Source organism: Anomalospiza imberbis, chromosome 12 (assembly GCF_031753505.1).
Source record: "Anomalospiza imberbis isolate Cuckoo-Finch-1a 21T00152 chromosome 12, ASM3175350v1, whole genome shotgun sequence".
Classification (NCBI taxonomy): Eukaryota; Metazoa; Chordata; class Aves; order Passeriformes; family Viduidae; genus Anomalospiza; species Anomalospiza imberbis.
The window spans coordinates 5,067,170-5,086,866 of NC_089692.1; the positions used below are offsets into that span (position 1 = coordinate 5,067,170).

General features: G+C 42.1%; 3 protein-coding genes across 4 annotated transcripts in view; 2 read left to right on the forward strand and 1 right to left on the reverse strand.

The window, feature by feature from the left end:
• VAT1L (vesicle amine transport 1 like) overlaps positions 1-15,472 on the forward strand; it is a 55,344-nt gene extending 39,872 nt beyond the window's left edge. For both annotated transcript variants that reach the window (XM_068202544.1, XM_068202543.1), the window contains exons 8-9: positions 10,680-10,763; positions 12,622-15,472. In XM_068202544.1, the coding sequence (XP_068058645.1) occupies positions 10,680-10,763; positions 12,622-12,720 (183 nt within the window). In that variant the 3' untranslated portion in view covers positions 12,721-15,472. The remainder of the gene's footprint in view (positions 1-10,679; positions 10,764-12,621) is intronic.
• PDCD5 (programmed cell death 5) overlaps positions 1-19,697 on the reverse strand; it is a 279,491-nt gene that overhangs the window by 146,759 nt on the left and 113,035 nt on the right. The gene's annotated exons all lie outside the window — the stretch shown is intronic.
• Positions 1-19,697, forward strand: part of ANKRD27 (ankyrin repeat domain 27) — a 166,053-nt gene that overhangs the window by 39,160 nt on the left and 107,196 nt on the right. The window lies entirely within an intron of this gene.

A 19,697-nucleotide genomic window follows, 5' to 3' on the forward strand; every position in this document is an offset into this window, starting at 1 on the left:
CACATAGAAGAAAGTAGGGAAAGTAAGGGAAGTTAAAGGGAGAAAAAAGGAAAACTACTCACATGCAGGTTGTGATGCTTGAAATGTGGCATCAAAAGTGTTGAGAAATGCAAAAAAATAATTGTTGGTGCTGGTAAGAGATGGAAAAACCTCTGACAGACTGTAGAAATGAGTTTTGTGTGAAGATCCAGTTACTGGATAGTGGTTCTAGTGAATCAGAGAACTGGAACAAGCCTGACAGAGAAATCAGGTGGAGCTAATAAAAACCATCAGCTGCTGCAAGGCTGTGCAGAGAGCAGCAGCATTGCCCTTCCACAGTCCAGGCACTGTAATTCAAAAGCAAACAGCACCACAAAAAGAAGAGTGCTTAGGATCAGGTCTGCATGTTCTGGGGATGGAGGAGCAGAAGAGTTTAATGACACTCAAAACTACTGGAGCTGAGGGCAAGACAGCAAGTAAGATCATCTTGTGGGTTGGTGCAGTTTTTCTCCAGATGATTTTTGGAGATCACAGGGCAGCATTGCTGAGGGAAGAGTTTAAAAACTGATGGCATGGAGCTTGATAGTCAATAACAGCATAAGATATCTTTTTCATTAAACTGCAGAGTGATGAATTTAATAAAAATTATTTCCTGCCATAATTTCTTATAGCAGGTTGTAACGGAGTACAGGAATACAGCAAACTGAGCATCATATATTAATTCAATTTAGGCAGCAGCCTGCTGCACCCTAACAGAGTACAGAGGGTCTCTTTTCTCTGTGGCTGCCAAAATTCATTTGCAGCTAAAGGAATTTTCCTTACCATAAGAGCTGTTGCTGCAGACCAGCAACTCTGAATACCCCAAGCTTCAGGGGTGTCTGGGGCATCCCTGTGTGCACACCTGGCTGCAATTTACTGCAAGATGCATTCATGCCAGAAAGGTACCATGAAGGGGACCAGTTCTGAACTCCTCTACTTGTGGCTCTGATGTGCTCAAAACCATTTTCCTACCATTGGGACCATGCTTTTGTAATTTCTACCATCACTTCCAAAAGTTCAGCCAGTCCCAGGGAGCCAGTGGCTCACAGGAATAAAGCAGGAGTTCTGGCTTTGTTGCTGCTCTAAAAGAAATACGAGTGGAGGACCCTAAAGTTTCATCCTGACTCACATGATGTGTCTTCTCTCAAGCTCAAATGTGTTCCAAGGATTTCATCACCAAATTTCTACCCCACAGAAACAACTTTTTATTCTGAAAGTAATAAGGTAATAATTTTCTATAGTAATGCAGGAAAAATAATACTTTCTTCACGATTATCTTAATAATGTGTTGCTGAGGAAAGTGCCAGTGTAAATCGAGTGTCCATTCTGGCTCTGTGCAGGTTCTGAGATAATGCACAGTCACACAGAAATTCTATAGCACTTTGCTGCAACCAAAAGTTTGTCTTTGGCTGTCAGTGCTGAGTGCCCCTGAGCTGTCCTAACCTGCTGGAATTCCCTGTGTTGATGGATCAAATTTCAGGCTCTTCTCTTTTATCATGTAGAAAAGCTCCCACCAAACTGATAATCTAGGCACTGCTCTTTAGTACTTCTAAATATTTAATTTGTTGTTGATTCTGCCTTTTTTTCTGCTCTATCCCTGTTGACTCTGTAAGTAAAGGCTGGCAAGATTTGGCTCAGTTATTCTGTAATTACAAGGCTTTGAATCCCTTTTCCTTTGAATTTTACTGAGACAAAACAAATACTCATTGACGTCAGCAGGAGCTTGTAGGAATAAGGAAGGAGTGAAAACAGCACAGTTCTGCAGCTGTAGCTCTCCATCCAGAAGATGTATCACTTAATAGGTATCTTCAGCAGCCAAGGGAGGACTCTCAGTTTGCCTGTAGCATCAGTTTTTATTCCTGTGACATTTTTCTCATCTTGGGTCTGGTTTTAGTCTTGCTGCCATGGCAACATACAGAGAGGCTAAAAGGTACTCCGGAGATAAGGTCTCTCCTCGCTGACAGGCAGCAGAAGGGAATAGAGGCCATTGCTGCTGTTTGCAACTGCAAATAGCAGTGCAGGGATGAAAGAGATACAGCAAGTATTTTCCGTTTGCACGTGTGCTGCCAAAACCATCGGTGCAAAAGTTCGGTGTGACAGAGCATAAACAGCGGTGTTGGATAAAATCACTTCTGCTTTGAGATGGCTTCGAGCAGGACAGGACACGACATGATGGGACATGGAAACAGACTTCATGATCCAAGTTTTTCCTGTAGGAAAACCACTTTAATCAGCTCAAAATCACTGCTAGTGATACTAAATTTTTACATTTTGATTGTGTCCATGTTTTCTCCATGCCCGTGTAGACATTCATGAAAATTGGGCCCCAATACCCTGAGTTTGATGTGTCTTCTTACATATGCTCAGTGCTCAATTTCTGCATCTTAAGAGCTGGCTGCATTCACCACAGGCAGGAATAGAGCCTAATTCAAAATCCTGTAAATATTATGCTGCTTTTCCATCTGCCACACAAGCTGCTGCATCCCCTCAGCCTCAGGAGAACAGAGAGTCTGGGAGGTCTCTCCAGAATTGATGCTGTAGGTGAGAAGGAGAATCCAGGCTGGCTGCAGATGTGGGTTTGCCAGCCTCCCATATACCCAGCTCCCACACAAACAAGTAATTGAAGGATTTTGTCACAGCAGATAAGGCAATTTAACACTAGAAGCACTTTTCTGCTGGCTATTCTGCTACACAGTGCAAGGGAAACATTCCTACCACGAATGCAGATCATTCCCAGGGAAGTGTGCTGTGCTGAATACAGGTTATTCCATTGCTCTCAAGGGAAATAATCCCTTAGAGCAAAGGATGGCTTTGTCCAGATAACTGTGTCTAGTAGGATAACTGTCACTAATCACACAGGAAAACAGTTTTTCTACAAAAGCTTGTACAGAAAACAGGCTGAGAAAAAGAGAAGTATTGCAAGCTCACTTTAAGAATGAAAACAAAAAAGCTTTGAAAAAAACCCAGCATGTTTCCCACTGAAATATTACCCCACAACATCCTCTTGTATAAATATTTCAAGAGAGACATTTCAAGATTATCAAAGAGAAAACACGCCAGCAAAACAGCAGGACTGAATTTTGACAGATGCCTGTTTTGGGAGGAGAAGGGCAGTTGTGAGCGAAGGAGCCGGTGACTGCTGGCCACCTGTGTGTCCTGGCTGCCCAGGGAGCCGTGGCTGTCCCTTCACTGAGCAGGGCTGGGTGGCTGCAAAGGGACATCTGCCTCTGCTCAGTGCTTCCCCTGCCCTGACAGCCTGGCAGGGTCTGCAGCGAGTAGAACACCACAGATTCCCTCAGAGCTGCCAGCAGCTTCAGGAGCTGCTACCCCTGGTTCCTCGAGTTCTTCCCTTCCACAGACCAGACAGACGTAATCCAGAAGACAGATGATGTGGTTTTTCTTTGCAGCGACTGCAGTGTTAGTTTTAAAAGCCATATATACCAAAAACATGAGAGAAAACTCTTCTCCTGGTCTGAGAAGTGCATCTGAAATTAGAATGCAGCTCACAATCCATATTAAAGGCAGCATAGCTTTGTAATAGAACACAGCAGTGAGCCTGATAAAAATTATTTTGCTCTATAACACTAATGAAAGCTATAGTATTAAAGCTTGGCTTATGTGGGATCTCAGCTAGAATCAACTGCAGTATGCATCTTTTTTTCTTCATTACTGTCTAGAAATAATGCTTAAATAATTACTTTTGATATTATTGTTTGTAATTCTAGTGGAGGTAGCTCTGGGCTCATTGAAATAGTGCCAGTTATGAGCAGCGACAGAACAGACTCAGCCCTAGAATGAAAAATGGGCATGTTTTTAATTCAGATTATTCTCCATAAATGTGAAGGAGATTTGGATCATTACCTGTGACACTTGGGTTGCCAAAGTAACCTTGACTAGCCAGCTGATGTTTGCACAGCGCATGGCACTGTCACCATGGAGACCCTGTCCATGTGATTTTGCAGGCATGATGCAGTTGCAGGCGTCTCAGAGAGGAATTAATTGTTGGTGAGCAATGCTCGTGCAGACAGCTGTGCCCTGGCAGACAGAGCCTGCACGCAAACACCAGCTACATTTTTCCTTTGTGTTTTAGCTGCACAGAGAGGAGCAGGGCAGGGGTAACAGGAGGGAGCTCTCTGGGCTGTGGTAAGGCAAACACTGAGTTCTCCTGATGGAAAGTTCATGTTCGGATTGGGAGGCGTGGTCAGAGAGTGCTGATCTGTGTAAAGCCCATGCTTGAATGATAATATTCATTTACAGAACATTTGTTTGAGTGATTGAAGGCTATGAAATGCTCCCGGTATTCCTCTATCAACTGAGGCTTTCTTCTCCTCCCTCTCCCTCATTCTTGTGTGACCTAGTGATATCAGGGAAATTACACCAGCAGAGCAGGGGCTGAAATCTGTCTGTATATGCAGGATATTCCAAATTCTCCTCCAAAAGTAGCTGTTATGCTGTGCTTTCCATTCTGACCTCTGGTGAACCTCACAATGGGACTGTGAAGTGGACTTGTTTTGCACAATACCAAACCGAAGACCAAACAAACCTTTTGATAAGAGATATAGTTCTGTTTCTGATGGTTGAGCAGGCTAAAGGGTGCTTCCTCCTTCCTCCCCATATTCTTTGGAGAACAGAAGTCAGCCAGCCTCACGATAAAGTCATTTTGCTGAGGTGAAATGCTTTGTTCCATCTCTTTTACCTAATTATGAGTAGGCTGGATGACGACAGATGGTCAAAAGGTGCTGTTGCTATTTCTGGGTGCTACAGCTGTGATGAGCAGGCTGCAGCAGGATCAGTAGGGTTCTGTAGACATGACATGCCTCCCTCAAGGAGACACAGTCCAGGCTTCAGAAACTGCCCAAGAGCCAGGATGTGAATGGGTGAGCCAGTGCAGGAGAATGGTGTCACTGGGTTTGAGGCATGCAGTGACACTGACATTTGGGGAACTGCTGTAAAGAATCACTGAAGCACCAGCTTTGGACATGTCTGTGTTGGACACTCTCTTACATGAAAAATCCCACAAAAAATGGATGTTTAAAAATAATACTGGGCAGAAGTGCTCAGAGGAAGGGGTGTGGGCAGAAGGGACTTGGGTTGGTGGCCAGATGCAGGGAGTAAATGTTGTTCCTTTTGTTTTTGCTTTTGGTCTGAAGAATCAGCTGAAGGATTAAAGAGAGGGGGTGTAGCTGGAAAAGCAGGACTTTGGTCTGATGTGTGCAGCACAGCTTAAAATTTATGAGGGGATTATTTCATGGCTAGAGGGGAGCAGTCATGACGTGCTGGAAGGCTTGGACATTTTCAGTGTGTAAGCAGAGGATGAAAGGTGATTCTTTGAGATGATGTATAAAAATAAACAGTAATCTTGAACCTAAAGGTCTGGAACTAATGAGAGGGAAAATTGCAGTTGTAGATCATTACCTAAACTGATGCTCTGCTTCACTGTGCCCATCTGGTACTGAGGGATGTTTCCTTTGGGTGCTGATAACCTTTTTGACAGCTCATGATGATACAGTGTTAGAGTGACTGGGGAGTTTTACAGATTACACTGAGATAATTGAAGTAATATAACTCCTGGTTTGGATTCAATTTGTAATCTTGGCATAAGATTCTTCAGCCTTTCATACCATGGCCTGATTTATCAAAAAGAGGAGTGAAGGAGTCCTTTAATGTAAGTAGAAATCCTTTCAAATACCTCAGGGAAAAACACTGTTGTCAGAGGGCCCCAAGAAAAGAAAGGACAAAATCCTCTGCCAGCATCCAATAAACCTGCCTTAGCTGACAGTGAGAGGGTAAAGAAGTTGTCTGCAAAAATGGAACTGTAATCTGTAGATGGGAGTTTGTGCAACAGACTGCATCCAACCTCATGCAGCTGAAGAATATCCCCTCTTCTCCTGCACCAGTGTCTTTCAATGCTTTTTTTTTTCTGAAGCATAGAACTTCACTAAAAAAACAAATCCATAAAATTAATCACATTACTGAGCTAAACAGCTTCATGTAGGATGATGAAAACATTGTGTTGTGACATTTCCACTAGGAAGCTTTTCCATGGCATGTTGACTTCATTCTTTCTCCCTCCTAAACCCCACCTTACTGACGTGGGCCTGAAGCCCCCAATGTGTTATGCAGGCAGAGCGAGTGGTTTCATGATCCAGCTTCCCAGTCTCTTTTATTTTGCTCCTGAGACTGGTTCCTTGTAAGAGCCAAATACAGAACTGGATCGTTATGTTTAAAATAATATCTGAAGGCTTGAAAATAGCATCCATTTCTTAGGTAGGCTGCATTTCTCTTTGACGCTGTAAAATGGTGCAGCAGATAATTAGTAATAGATCTTCCATTTAAATTTCCCTGTATTTATAAAGCAGTAGACTGCTCTTGCTATGTTCTAAGAGCAAAATGAAGTTCCAGAGCCAACTGAATGTCAGCAAGAATTTATGAATATGTCAGTAGAGATTACTGTTGGCTCTTCATTTTGAATGCAAGCAGCCAACACATTAGTTTGGTAGTAAAATGGGTAAGTGGAGGCTTGACTATAGCAATACAAAGTTGGAGCATAATTGTTTGTTTCAGGCATGTATTATTTATAGAGCATCAGACTTGCACCCAGGAAAGTGTCTCTATTCAGGAACTTTCCAAAGGAAAAGGAACCAGGACAGCAAAAGTCCTGGATCTGAAATGAAAGACTTAAGATGAAAAGCCAGACAAGAAATCTGTCCCAGTTACTGATTCCACCTGGGAAAAGCTAAAAACAAACAAGAAAAATCCAATGAGAACATAGGGATAAAAGGAGAATTAAGGCAGGTGTACAATATGTATTTCAGTGAAAAAAAGAGTCTTTTATTGATTTTAAATGGACTGGTTTTACACCCTGACATCAAAAGCTGTGGAAAAGCAGAGTAATCAGAAGCTGGCTGCAAATACCCAAATACAATGCCAGCATGTTATATTAGTTTTTCTGTTTGGAATACACCTTGGTTTTCATTGTTTTAGCATTGCAGATACTGTTTGAGTAAAAATTGTATAGTGCCTGCTATTTTTAATTTCAATACAAAAATCCTTTTTGTCTGGTCTGAGTGGTTAGAGGTAATAATATGCTTAATTTGGAGCTTTTTAAACCTATATTTCTCAAAGAGAAGTGTATTGCAAATTAGTCATGAGCACTGACAGAGACTTCATTAAACTTCTCTAAGTCATTTGTGGGTATATTGTGATTCCTGAAAGCTGGTTTCTTACTTGCTGTAGTAGTGCTTCACTATCTGCTATTATTAGTACTTTACTATGTAGAAGGAATAAATTGACATAATTATTATTCTCTTTTTTCTATGCAAGCTTGTATTTTACTTTAAAGGAAAATTGCTCACTAAAGACAGAATAACTACAATAAAATCTTATCATGCTCCCAGTGCATACACAGGTGCTGTGTTCAGTAGTGGAAAATAGTTTATGACTGTTACTGTAGAGGATTCACTTTTGCTTTTAACGAAATAAAAACTTTGCAAATCATTAACTAAAGAGAAACTGAAATATGGGTTTTCTTGAGAGATACCATATCAGTTCGGTGTATCATTGCTGCCAGGACCAGTGGTCCACTAATGTGTAATAGTTCTGATTCCTTTGCAGAGCTTTGGTAGAAATTGTGTCAATCTGGGGCTCTCAAGGCCAAAATCTGTAGTTTGGCACTAGTTCAGACACAGACCTTCTGAGCCATACTGAAAACAAACCCAGAACAATGGAATTTTGTCCTTTATTCCAGTGGAAACTCTTCATATCAGTAAACACGTCTTTGCACTGTTTCCAATCCAAGAGCCCTCTGATGATGATACTGTAAAAGAATAATTTCAATTAACTCATCCACATAAACAAAAGTAAAATCCATTTACTTGGCTTTAAGCTGACAAATGTAAATAGCAAGCAATGTGGAATAATTGGTGAAAAGGGATTTTGGAATTCTTCTTACAGAATGCTGTAAGAAGAGGGAAACCCTTAGGCTAGAAGGGATGTTTCTTTTGAATCAAACTTCAAGCACTTCAGGGAACCTCCAGTAAATTCCAGGATTTCTACCTGCCTCCCTGTACAACCAATTAAGGCCTGGGTCTGGTTTTAACCAAGTACAGAGGGATGCACTGTCCTCATTAAGTATATGCAAACACTGAGGCACAAACTCACAGAAGCTCCTCCCTCTGTCAAAGGCACAGAAAAAACCAAAAGTTTCATATAGTCTGTGCAGAACAATTTAACCGTACTTGCACAGCAAAGAAGGTTTTTAATCCTCTCTGTCCCCTATAGGAGAAGAGGGAATGGTTTTAATAGGCACTTTGGGAAACAAGTAGTTGCAGTCTTCAACAAGTGGACTGTTAGCAGCCATAAACATAAAATTACTCATTTCTAAAATAGCTCATGGTCTCTTGACTCAGACATCGTGTTCTGAATGGCATTGCACTAGGACAGAATTGGACTGGCTGGGTAGGTAAGTTGCAAATAACACTAAAAGGCACAGATGTTGTACCAACTTTTCAAATTCTTTTCAATGTTTTTATATGTTTTAATAGCTCCATCTGGATTCCATAGCCACTATTATTTTTACAAGCTTTATTGTTCCCTCTGCCTCTGCCTGCTGTTTGCATTTGCAACTTACTTACAAGTGTCTTGGAAACAACTCCTGAACCCTTCTCCAGGGGCTTAAATTTGATATTGTGTATGTGAAAAAAGCAGGGAAGGCACATTTTCTCAAATTTGCCTTGCTAAATATGATATGGTACAAATTAAAATAAAAATGTTGCATGCCCTGCTTTCCACATGACGTTCTGGTTGTACATTTCAGTGGACGGGCAAGTGCGTTTGCTGATTTCTCCAATTCTGTTACTTATGCCGTGCTGTAACCTCCTAAAAGCTTGATTTGGATAATAACAGACATAAAAATTATACAGCTGTTGCTTCTCCATCATCATGTTTGGATAAAGGAATATTATCCACAGGGCAGAGCTAGTATGACGGGATAGTTGAGTGTTCTTTATGCTCTAAGGTAGCTTCATAAAAGGTATTGTGATTTTGTGGACTACACTTGAGGTCAGCCTGCTATCCAGTGGGATTCATAAGATTGTGTTTCCTGAGGTGAATTTACAATAATGCCCTAAATTAGAAAGTCATTGTGTTTGCAGTGCAATTTTTCTTTTGTTCTAATAGAATTTTTCTTAAGTCTGGTATTTAATTATTGAGGGAACACCTCTGTAAGATTCAAGGAGTAATTCTGAGTTCACTGCAGTTCAGCTTCCTAAGTAAGGCTGACAGATGGGAAAGACATTTTGTGCTGTGACCAGCATCCATGCAATTTAATTGGGAGTTGAATGCTGTATACTCTTTAAAAATTACATACCTCCTTCTGTATTAGACATTCAGGGAATATTTTGGGGGCCTGGACCCCAATTCAGGCTTTTAAATGTATTGTGGGACCCATCAGGTCCCAGCTCAGCATTTTCTTTCAAACACATTTGCCATTATTCTTAAAATACTCAATAGAACTATGTCACAGGTGCTAAATCCTATTAACATAAAACTCATTTTTCTCTCAATCGACCCTGTTATGCTGGCAAAGAGCAGCATGATAGGGATATGGAACAGCCTTTATGGGCGCATTTTCAGTTCCTGAAGTTTCCCATGGTGAAAGTGAGGAAACTCACTTTTAGTGAGTTTTTAGTGATTTTAGTGATTTATAGAACCATAAATTGGAAGAGACCTTAAAGTTCATATCATTCCAACCCCCTGCCATGGCAGGGATGCCTTCCACTATGCCAGACTGCTCCAAGCCCCATCCAGCCTGGCCTTGGGCACTGCCAGGGATCCAGGGGCAGCCACAGCTGCTCTGGGCACCCTGTGCCAGTGACTCAGCAGTGGTCTGTATGCTGCACATTAAACATTCAGTGCAACACACTCACATACAAACAATTTATCAACAATGAGCTCTCCTGAGTTGTGAAACTTCATACATCAAAATAAGCTTCTCTCCAGTGCACTTGTAAGAAGAGGTTCTTGTGACTTTCTCACATGCACTAATTGCAGCCAGCTGTTAAACAGATGGTTTTGTGATATAGTAGGACACCAGTTATTTAACACTTTTATTAAAAAAATAAGGAAAAAAAGTGACAAAAAGGTGGAAATAAATGTTTGCCTAGGCAGCAAGACCCACAGTATTGCATTAATCCCAGCCATAGCCTGGGCATGTCATTTCCTCTGTGGAAACCCATAAGAATTTGAAAAATATCATAGGTCAATTAGAAAAATGTTTCATACTTTCAGTGAAAGTAGGATGTCTTGATAAATATTCTGCAAAGATGGAATGCAATGAACAAGCTTTTAGAGTTACCTCCCTGAGCCTGTATTTCTCCCTGCACCTCAGCTATCCATCACTTTGGTTCTGCATTAACATTATGGATGTGTTTTGCTATTCAGGGACTGTCCTCAGGACTCACATCCCATTTTGGCAAACACAGTGCATAAGCCAGGCCTTACAAATTCACTAAAAAATGTTTAATTCTCAGTCTTTGCTCAAGCAGCTCTTTGAGTGACCTTGCACAGAGCATGCCTTAAACGTTTTTCTGGCTTTGGAAGAGAGGGACTCGGGGTTCTCCTAGGGTGTGACTGAAAATTATCAGTAGTGATCTTTCTTTCAGGTGAAGGAGGCCATGCAGAGAATCCACGACCGAGGAAATATAGGAAAACTCATTCTGGATGTGGAGAAAGCACCCACTCCCCTGGTGAGTGTAGAGCATAGACACAATGTTCAGCCAGGCATGGTACAGCCTGGCAGTGACTTCTGGACACGTAATGCTTGTAATGCTTTTTTGACACTGATTTCTTCTAAATCTGTAGCACCCAAATACCACCAGTTACCATAATTTCTGTATTTAACCCAAGTGAAATGTACTTCCTCAAGTGCCAGCAGTTACTTCTCTCTACTGAATCACTATCTGCTTCTCCAAAAATGTGCCAGCAAGTGTTGGGTTGGGGTAAAACTGCCACGTGTCATTCTGCCCTTGTGATGGAAAACAAACAGACTTTTCTCAAACTAAAAAATTCCTCTATTAATAGGTGGATTGAACAGGAAAACACCCAGTCAATATTGCTGCAGTGTGCAAACATAAAGTGCTTTCTGATTCCCATACTAAAGTTAAAGTATACTTTTGGTAGGAATTTAGTTTACTGGTTTATGTAATATATGAAGTATAACATGTAAATATTTCCAGAAATATCCTGAAGGAAGATAGTAGGGATGGAGCTCTGGTCCACTAGATTTGGAGCACTTAGGATGGTATAGAAACCTTTCAGAGAGCAATGGTAAATGAAAGCTGGGCTCTCCTGAGCATTGCTGATGGTGTAGGAAAGAGCAGTAAAGAAGGTAATGCAGAGCTGACTTTAAATCAATACTGATGTATGAAGTTTGCTTTCAGACCTGAGAAACCTCCTGTTTCAAAAGAAAAGAACCTGGACTTAAGAATTAAGCTCTTACTCACTCTAAAAGTGCTCCCCAATCTTATACAAACTCTCTGCAAGGAAAAGGAAGGCTTTGAGGACCTCACATGAGGAACAATACACTTGCATGAAAGGGTGTTAACTCAAAAATAAGGGTAACTTCAGAGCAATGTTTTTTCTGCATTAAAATCGGGTTGTGTTTGAGACTTTTTTTTCCACCAGAGGCTAATAATCAATCAGGGAAGGAACATCATTGTATTTCTCTTTAAAAAGTAAATGGGTCCCTTGCTTATTTGGTTTTGAAGTAGTTATAAGCTAATACAAGAATCTTCTTGTGTCCTAAGAGAGGTAACGTGGGTGTATATGAGAATCCAGTCACACTAATGTGTGCTGTTCAACACTACCAACTGTGTTGTTCCAGTGAGCCAGACTCTTGTGCCTCCACAGACCTGTCACTCTGACAGGGTGAAGTGCTGGAGGGTCCTGCACCTTTACACAGCTTGTAATAAATATTTCCACGTGAAAAAACCACAGTGCTCTCCTTAAATGCTGTTCTGAACTACAGATTCCTGCAATTGCCTAGTGCCTGTGCAGGCATCTTCAGTAAAAATATGAAAATTTGTATGATCTGGGACCTGCACTCTGTTGTGGGTGTATCCTGCCAGCATTTACATATCCACTGCTCTGTAAAGTTTCATTGGGTTTTTAATATATAAAAGAAAGAAAATTGCCCCCTAAGTTTTCGCACTGTGCCTCAGATGGGGCCGTCCATTAGCACAGATACTGGAGTTGTAACCCAGAGGTCCCACGTTCTGTAAACTTCCTGCACAGCTGTGTTTCCTATCCAAGACCCTTACTATCAGTTTACTCCAAGTGCACAGAGCAGAGTCCTCGTGTGCAGCTGTCCTACAAACAGCCTTCTGTTAGGAAATAGAGCTGTGAGCCGTGGGGGAGCAGCTTGCAGGCTTAGCTGGAAGTGGTGCAGAGCCAGCCGAGGCTGTGCACAGGCAGAATGTTTATTTTCGGCAGCAGCCCTGTCTGTTTGAGTTTCCAAAGTCGCTTTATCCAGTGAACCAGACTGAAATGAGGAGGAATCAAAGGGTGAGGAAGGTGCTCTGATGTCCTTGATCTTTCATGGTGCAGATGGCCAACGACAGCACGGAGACGAGCGAGGCTGGGGAGGAGGAGGAGGACCACGAAGGGGACAACGAGAACAAGGAGCGCATGCCCTTCATCCAGTAGCAGCCAGAGGCGGCGGAGGCAGGAGGAGCCGAGAAGGAGAAGGGAACAAGACTGGGAAATCTCTTCTGTGCATCAGTGAACAAATGCTGTAGTACAGTGTGTGTTGTATTTGTTTGCAGTCAGCTGAGCTATGAGCTGTTGATCATTGTTGTTTTGAACTCAAGTGCCATTCTCATCCAGTGCAGTATTATGACATTTCTGTGTAATACCCAGTTTCCCTGTAGGAGTCCCATGGATTTTTCTGTTCTTGTTTGAAAGCCTTATTAACTTACTGTGTAATTTTAGATGGGCATCTTTCTCATGCAAATTCCAACATCTTGCATAAAGTTATTTGGGAGGTTTGGGCTTTTTTTGCAAGTTGGAAACAGTAAAAAAAAAAAAAATCCCTACTTGCTGTCTGAAAGATTCTAGTAACTGGAGGGATAATTTTTTATTTCTGGTTTGTCAGCGTTAAAACAGTTTTCCTTTAATGAACCACAAATAAAAGTTGCAACAAAGGTTACTTTTTATTTTCCTCAGTCATACTTCATCATTTCACAAGCAATCCTATCTTCATTTTCAAAAGTACCTCATCCAGAATCATGGAATCTGAAATTGTGCAAGAAATCATTAATTGAGAGGCTTTGATCAACATCTTCTGGTAAGGACATATTGACTCGTATGTCAAATTCAAACCAATTTTAAATTTCATTTTTAAATTGCATTGGTAAGGATCACTTATCAGGATGTGGAAAGAAATTTGGTGACAGAGTTTATTGCTCTGAAATCGCTAATGTGTGGTCAACTGTCAGGCTGGAGCTGAACTCCTGCAGAAGTTAACCCTGTAAAAATGAGGTTTAGGCCTTAATCCCACCACAAATCATGCACAGGGATAACTTCTATCTAGAATTGTTTTATCAAAAGCTCTGCTCCTTATGTACAGTTACATTTATAATTATTTACAGGATTAAGTATTCAAAGACCAGCTAGTCTTATCTACCTCCCACTAGTGGAAACTATATCTAGACATGAAAAAATAAATATTTTTTCCACATCCTTCCCATATCTAAACAGCAGCTACTCAGGTCCTCAACTGTCTTGTTAAAACAGTTATTTTAAAATTACTGTGATCACGTTCAGTAGAAATGCTGAAGGACTGGCAGAGACCTTGCATAATGCCTACAGCTTCAAATTAATATTTGTTTTTTCAAAAGAAGGTATTTACCCAGACATGACTAGTTGTTCACCCAAATGCACAAGTAGCATGTTATGATAGAAGTTAAAAATCAATACAGAAGAATGAAAAGTGTGGGCTTCTCAGGCTTTTCTCAGTGTGAGAGGACTTTTGGGTCTGGATGACTTTTATGTGTGGTTTTAGAAGATTCTCATTAGTTTTTTTTCTGTTTGTTTGGTTTTGCTGCCTGAGTATTAACGTCCATCTCTTTACACTGTACTCATGAAGTCGCTGTCAGATAATTGTGCAGATGGTTCATTCTGAAGGAGCTCTCCTTGGGTCGAACAAATTCAAAAATAACAGCAAGAAATAACTGTGGAGAAAAATGCCAAAAAGCTTTTGAACTATTGATCCAACCAGAACTTCGTTTTTCTCTTCACTTCATTATAGTTGAGTTTATTTTCAAGCTGTATTTCCTATACTTCCAGTGCCATTTCGGGGCCAAACAGGGACTTTATCCACTGAAGAAAAGATGTATTCAGTGAGAATTTTCCATTTATTGGGCTTGCCAGTTGGACTTTTAAGAAGGGCCATTAGGTTTTCATGACTCATCAGCTGACAGCAGTAGGAAACATGCCCAATTTTGTTTTGCAGCTAATGTAATGATGTTGTCCTGCAACAGACCTTAACATAACTAGGAATTTTGATTTGACGCCAAAGTGAGCAATATTGCTGGTGACCTTCGAGCTGGCAGTAAGTGGCATTCTCAAGGCCTTAAATTAGTAGGGCAAGCAGAATAGCAAACCCATTCTTCTGTTCTAAACCACAGTCTGGTGGGCTCTGCTTCTAAATTACCCTGCAAGACAAATATGGGTGATCTTGGTCATGGCCACAGACACCACAGGGACAACAATCATATAATTTTGGCTAGTTCTTTCTGGTTTTGTTAGCAAGGCAAAAAAAATACTCTTCATGCGAATTCATACCAATTTTAGGGCCATTTTCTGATCAGCAGGATATCAGGTAATTGCAGTGAGTACAAAGGAATGCTACTGGAAGTACCTGAGTGCAACACAGCTGAGTGTGACCATCAGCCAGGTAAACTCTGCTCTGTGTTTTACTGCTATCAGTATAGCATGGAGGGAGGTTGCTGCTGATATTAGTGGAAGTTTTTCAGGCATCCATTCTGGAAGCAGGATGTGTGCTAGCAGAATTTGGCCCACAAGCCCTAAATACCTTTCAGGAGACCACAAGCAGTAGTGTCACGCTGGCAGGGGTGGAGGCTGTGCTGGTCAAACTGGTGAAGCCAAGGCTTGTCACTGACCAAGTCTTACTGTAGCAGAAATGAAGGGTTGTGATTACTACTGACAGTGTTGTTTAAACAGCTCTGAGACAATTGGATAGTTTCTTCAAGTGAAACAAAAGTATTTCTCAATTTGCCTTAAAGGAACTGTGAAAGCTTCTTTAACTTAAGCCTGATTGAAGTGAACTGAAACACTGTTTAATTGTATTTGTTGCTTTAGAGCTTTTGTTATATTGTGCCTACAAAGCAAATTATGTTTACACAAAAATATAAATAAAATGTTGAGCATAGCATTATCCTTGGTCTCTATGTTTTATTCTAGTATTATGGTCACTTTAGGGAACTGACTTGGAACTGCTTAAGAGAAAAATATGAGGGGGTCTTACTTTCCATTTCGGTCACTGTGGGATATACAAATAATTTATTTTGACTACTACAGAGTAAATCAAGGTTATTAAAACTGCTGTGTGCTGCTTTACACACCATTAACAATGTAGATATAAAATTTTGAATGTCACAGTCTAAGAAATTCAAAACATTATATGGACACCTTTTACTAAGTGTTTAAGGAAGTGTATTTTGATACAAAGAGAAGCTAGGACTCAGACTGCCACAAAAGTTATCCTCAGAGAGATAGCTCCTTTCAGAAATTAGAACTCTCTAATGGAATAATCTTAATATAGAATCCAAACAGTCATCACCAGATGAGCTTATAGAAAGCAGGAGGACATGACTGAGTTTTGAATCCCGCTCTCCTGGGCCTTGGTTTCAACCCAGGGCTCCGTGTCTTTGGAAGAACTGGCAATGGTTACCAAGCCCCTAGAGTCATCTCCAGCCTGTACTTGAGTACATGGCTTTAAAGGTCTCCCTACGTCAGGGAAAGAAGTGAATGAACTTCGGTTTAATAACTAAACAAAGAGGGATTGTTGGCTTTGGTTCATTTTAGTCATGCAGGACACATTCCAAAGCCTGTGATGTCCCTGGAAAATCTCACTTCAGTAGTTACCAAATCTGCTCTATAATCTCAAAGCTCATGGGAACAGTGCTGAGTATGAAGAGTAAATTTCTGCCCTCTGTTTTTAAGCTTTTTTAAGCCAGTAATGATCAGTGCATCCATAATCATGGGGTCAGGATGAGGCTGAAAGCAAACGGCCATAGCCTTTTGCAAATTCTCTGTGATTACCACCAAAGCTCTGCCTTTGCCACCTTTCCCACTGGCATCTGCAGTGCCCTGTCACACACTCTACCACACAGCAGAATGTGGCAGGTTGCCTTTGTGCAGCATCTGCATGAAATGCAAAAATCCACTTCAGTACCCCTGGTTCTCACCTCATCCTCCATTTGGTGCTTCCTCTCTCATTTTCTGGGAGCTCAGTGGTTCCTCCTGATTGGTTTTGTCGGGAAACATTCTCCCAGTTTGGCCACGATTGCCAGCACAGCCCCCAGCTCCAGCAGAACTGTGCCGGAGTTTGTCCCCCTGGCAGCACTGGGGTCCCTTGATGTGAGCCAGTGCTTTGTTCCACTGCAGAAAGAGCCGGGACAGAGCACACACTCTAACAGCCATGTGGAACAAAGCACCTTTCTCCCAGGTAATTTGTGATGCCAGGCAAACGTCCCGGTGTGCTCCTGCGAGAGAACAGCTCAGAGCACAAACACCAGCACTGCTTTATCTGCTCAGTGCTGGCTGATGGTGCCCAGCTGGCCCTGCCCAAGCTCTGCTCCTGTGTTTGCCTGGCATGGCTCTGCCAGCTCCCACCAGCACTCTGCAGGAGCTGCAAGGCACTGGGGGAACAGTGCAGGTGAGGAAGAGTGAGAGGATGAATCTGGGGGAAAAAATGAATTGCGTGTCTCTGCCCAAGAGTTACAAGGGAGGAGGATTTGAAGCATGTTTTCTGTTACTTATGTGTGTGCTTGGAGGGGGTCCCAGTCTTTCTCTGAAGGGGTTTCACATTCCCTGCAATACTCAATCGTCATTGTTGTTCTCTGGTTGCACGTCAGGAAAATTATTTTTTACCTTCTGAAGAGTATGGGTCACATGCACTTCCATGCCCCACAGAGAGTGACACAGAAACTCCAGGTGGACATAACACACGTGGATTAACCCTTCACCTTTCTTCTCACTTAAGGGAACTGCAGGCACTTTGGGCAGGATAAGGAATAAAAGGGAAGGAACAAGCACTGACAGCCCTCATAGTGATTGTCCTGTCTCTTAAATTAAAACTCCTACAATTGCCATCATGTAAAATCAGCTTTCATTTAGGAAGGAACAGCCTGCATAGTTGGTAAAAGCTTTAAAACTGTCTCAAATGAAACACAATCTAAAAAATCAAAGGAATACTCTTGCAGCTTCTGAAGCCTCATGATGATTAGTGCTTGATACAGATACCAGCAATCAAACTGGGCACCCAGGGATTAAATGGGATTCAATTAAGAGATGCCACTGGCATTTGTTAGTTTAGGACCAGCAGCTCCCAGATACTGAAAAGGGGATGGGGTCTGTGACTGAGGGAGGGCTGCAGGGGTGGGGACTTGCTTCTTATCCTTCAGAGATTAGGAGGGCTTTGATCTGTCTGGAAGAGTCTTTTTTTTTTCCTTGCACAGTGACCAGGCTGAGATGTTACAATTAGCCCAAAAGAAGTAAAAGAACTGAAGGAAAACCTGTTTTACTGTGAGTGCTGAGGGGTTGGGGAGTAGAAGGTGAGCATTTCCCTGGGGCAGGTTTGCTCTTAGAACCACAGGGGTGAAGCACCTGGACCTCCCATGCCCACAGCTCCTGCAATGTGCCCCTCCTGCCCAGCCCAGGTGCCCTGCCAGTCCTGCTCCATCAGCCTCCAGCTCCCTGCTGGAAGCATCTCTGCCTTTGCCTCTGCCAGAGCTGGAGATGTGCCATGTTCTGCCAGACACTGGCTGGGTCCCTGCCAAACATCATCTCCCTGAGAAGCTGCAGGTTGCAGTACAAATCCTGTTGTGCCTGTCTGCTGGGGAATCTGTGGAAATGTGTTTCCATGAGAGCTGGGGCTCCCTGTGTGAGCAGGACATGATGCAGCATCTTCCTGCCCTGGAAGAACACAGCGAGATGGCAGAGATGCTGGATGCATCATCTGTGCTAAGCATTTCTCTCCTTGGGCCAGCCAGGTGATAAGCTGATAACCAAACATTTGTAAAGGCTGGTGTGCCAGGTTTGCTGAGCAGTGACTGCTGTGTTTTCTGTTGTGACAGGCATTCTGTGGCCTGGAGCCCTGTTAGATCAGTGATGTTTTCCAGAGGTTTCTAGGAGAAAACATTTCTTTTGTTGCTAATGCAGAAGAGAGATGATGATGATAAGTGAAGTGTTTTTTCTAAGTCAGTTTGATTTGGCAGATTATTTTTCTGTTTCTCAGCTGCTGTTTTTTTCCTTCTCGTGTCTGCATTTCATATTAGAAATATTCTCCCACTGTAAAAAAAAATCAAGTCTCCTGTAACTCGCCACGTATCCCTTTGCTTGTACAAAAACATCCCTTTGAGTTTCTGAACCATTTCTGCTGCAGAAAGGAAAAAATAAATTATTTGTCCAATGTCATAATACTGCCATTTGGTTTAAGGACTTATGGTTCTTTGGCATTTAATTCTCCATTTACCAAAGGAACCCTAATTAACAGCAGTTGAGCTGGAAGCTTTGCCTACATGGCTCACAGCTGTGTCTCAAATCATACCTGCTCCAAAGAAATGGAGATGCACAGAATCATGTTCTGAATGCCCTCTGCTAGAGCCCAGCCAGGCAAACTCCGTAAAAATATAGGGGTTTGAGAGACAATAATCTAAATTTTCGTTGCTTTCCCATCAGATAACTCAGAGCACGAACCAAGACTGAATCTGGCCATTAAAAGAATTTTCTGCTATTTTCTTGATCATTCTCTCCATGCTCATCTGAATAATCATCTCTGGTGAGGGCATCCCAGGGAAAGGGTGACCCCAAACCCAGCAAGATCCTGGATTCAGAGGAGGCTGCAGCTCCAGCCCTTCTGGCTGATCCTCCCCTGGTGAGTAGAGCTGAGTTTGCTCCGTCTGAGGATCAGCTGGGAAATGGTACTGCAGAGAGGGCTGTAAAAACCAGTGCCATCCTGAAGTCTGGCTGCCAAGGGATGCTGAACCCACAGAGCAGGGGTATGTTTGTGCAGGGGGGCACCAGGGAGGGCAGTGCCAGGCTCAGCACAGGCACGGGGCAGCAGATTTACAGAGGGAATTGTTCTTTAGGTCTCACTTGAATGATTGATCTGGAACCCCTCACCCAAACCTGCTGGATGCCACTGGCTGTCCTGCACTACACTTACTCTTGCCAGTTCTCACTATCCACACACCAAATGTCTCCATTTCAATACTGTATTTCTTCCAGCACATTCCCTGAGGTTGTGGTTTAACTTCATAGAGCATACATAATATGATTCATGTGAGATCTTAGGTCTGTGTTTTGTTCAACGTGTCAGCTGTGGATAAAGTCATTACAGCGTTCTGTTCACTAATCAACCAGCAAAACAGGAAAAT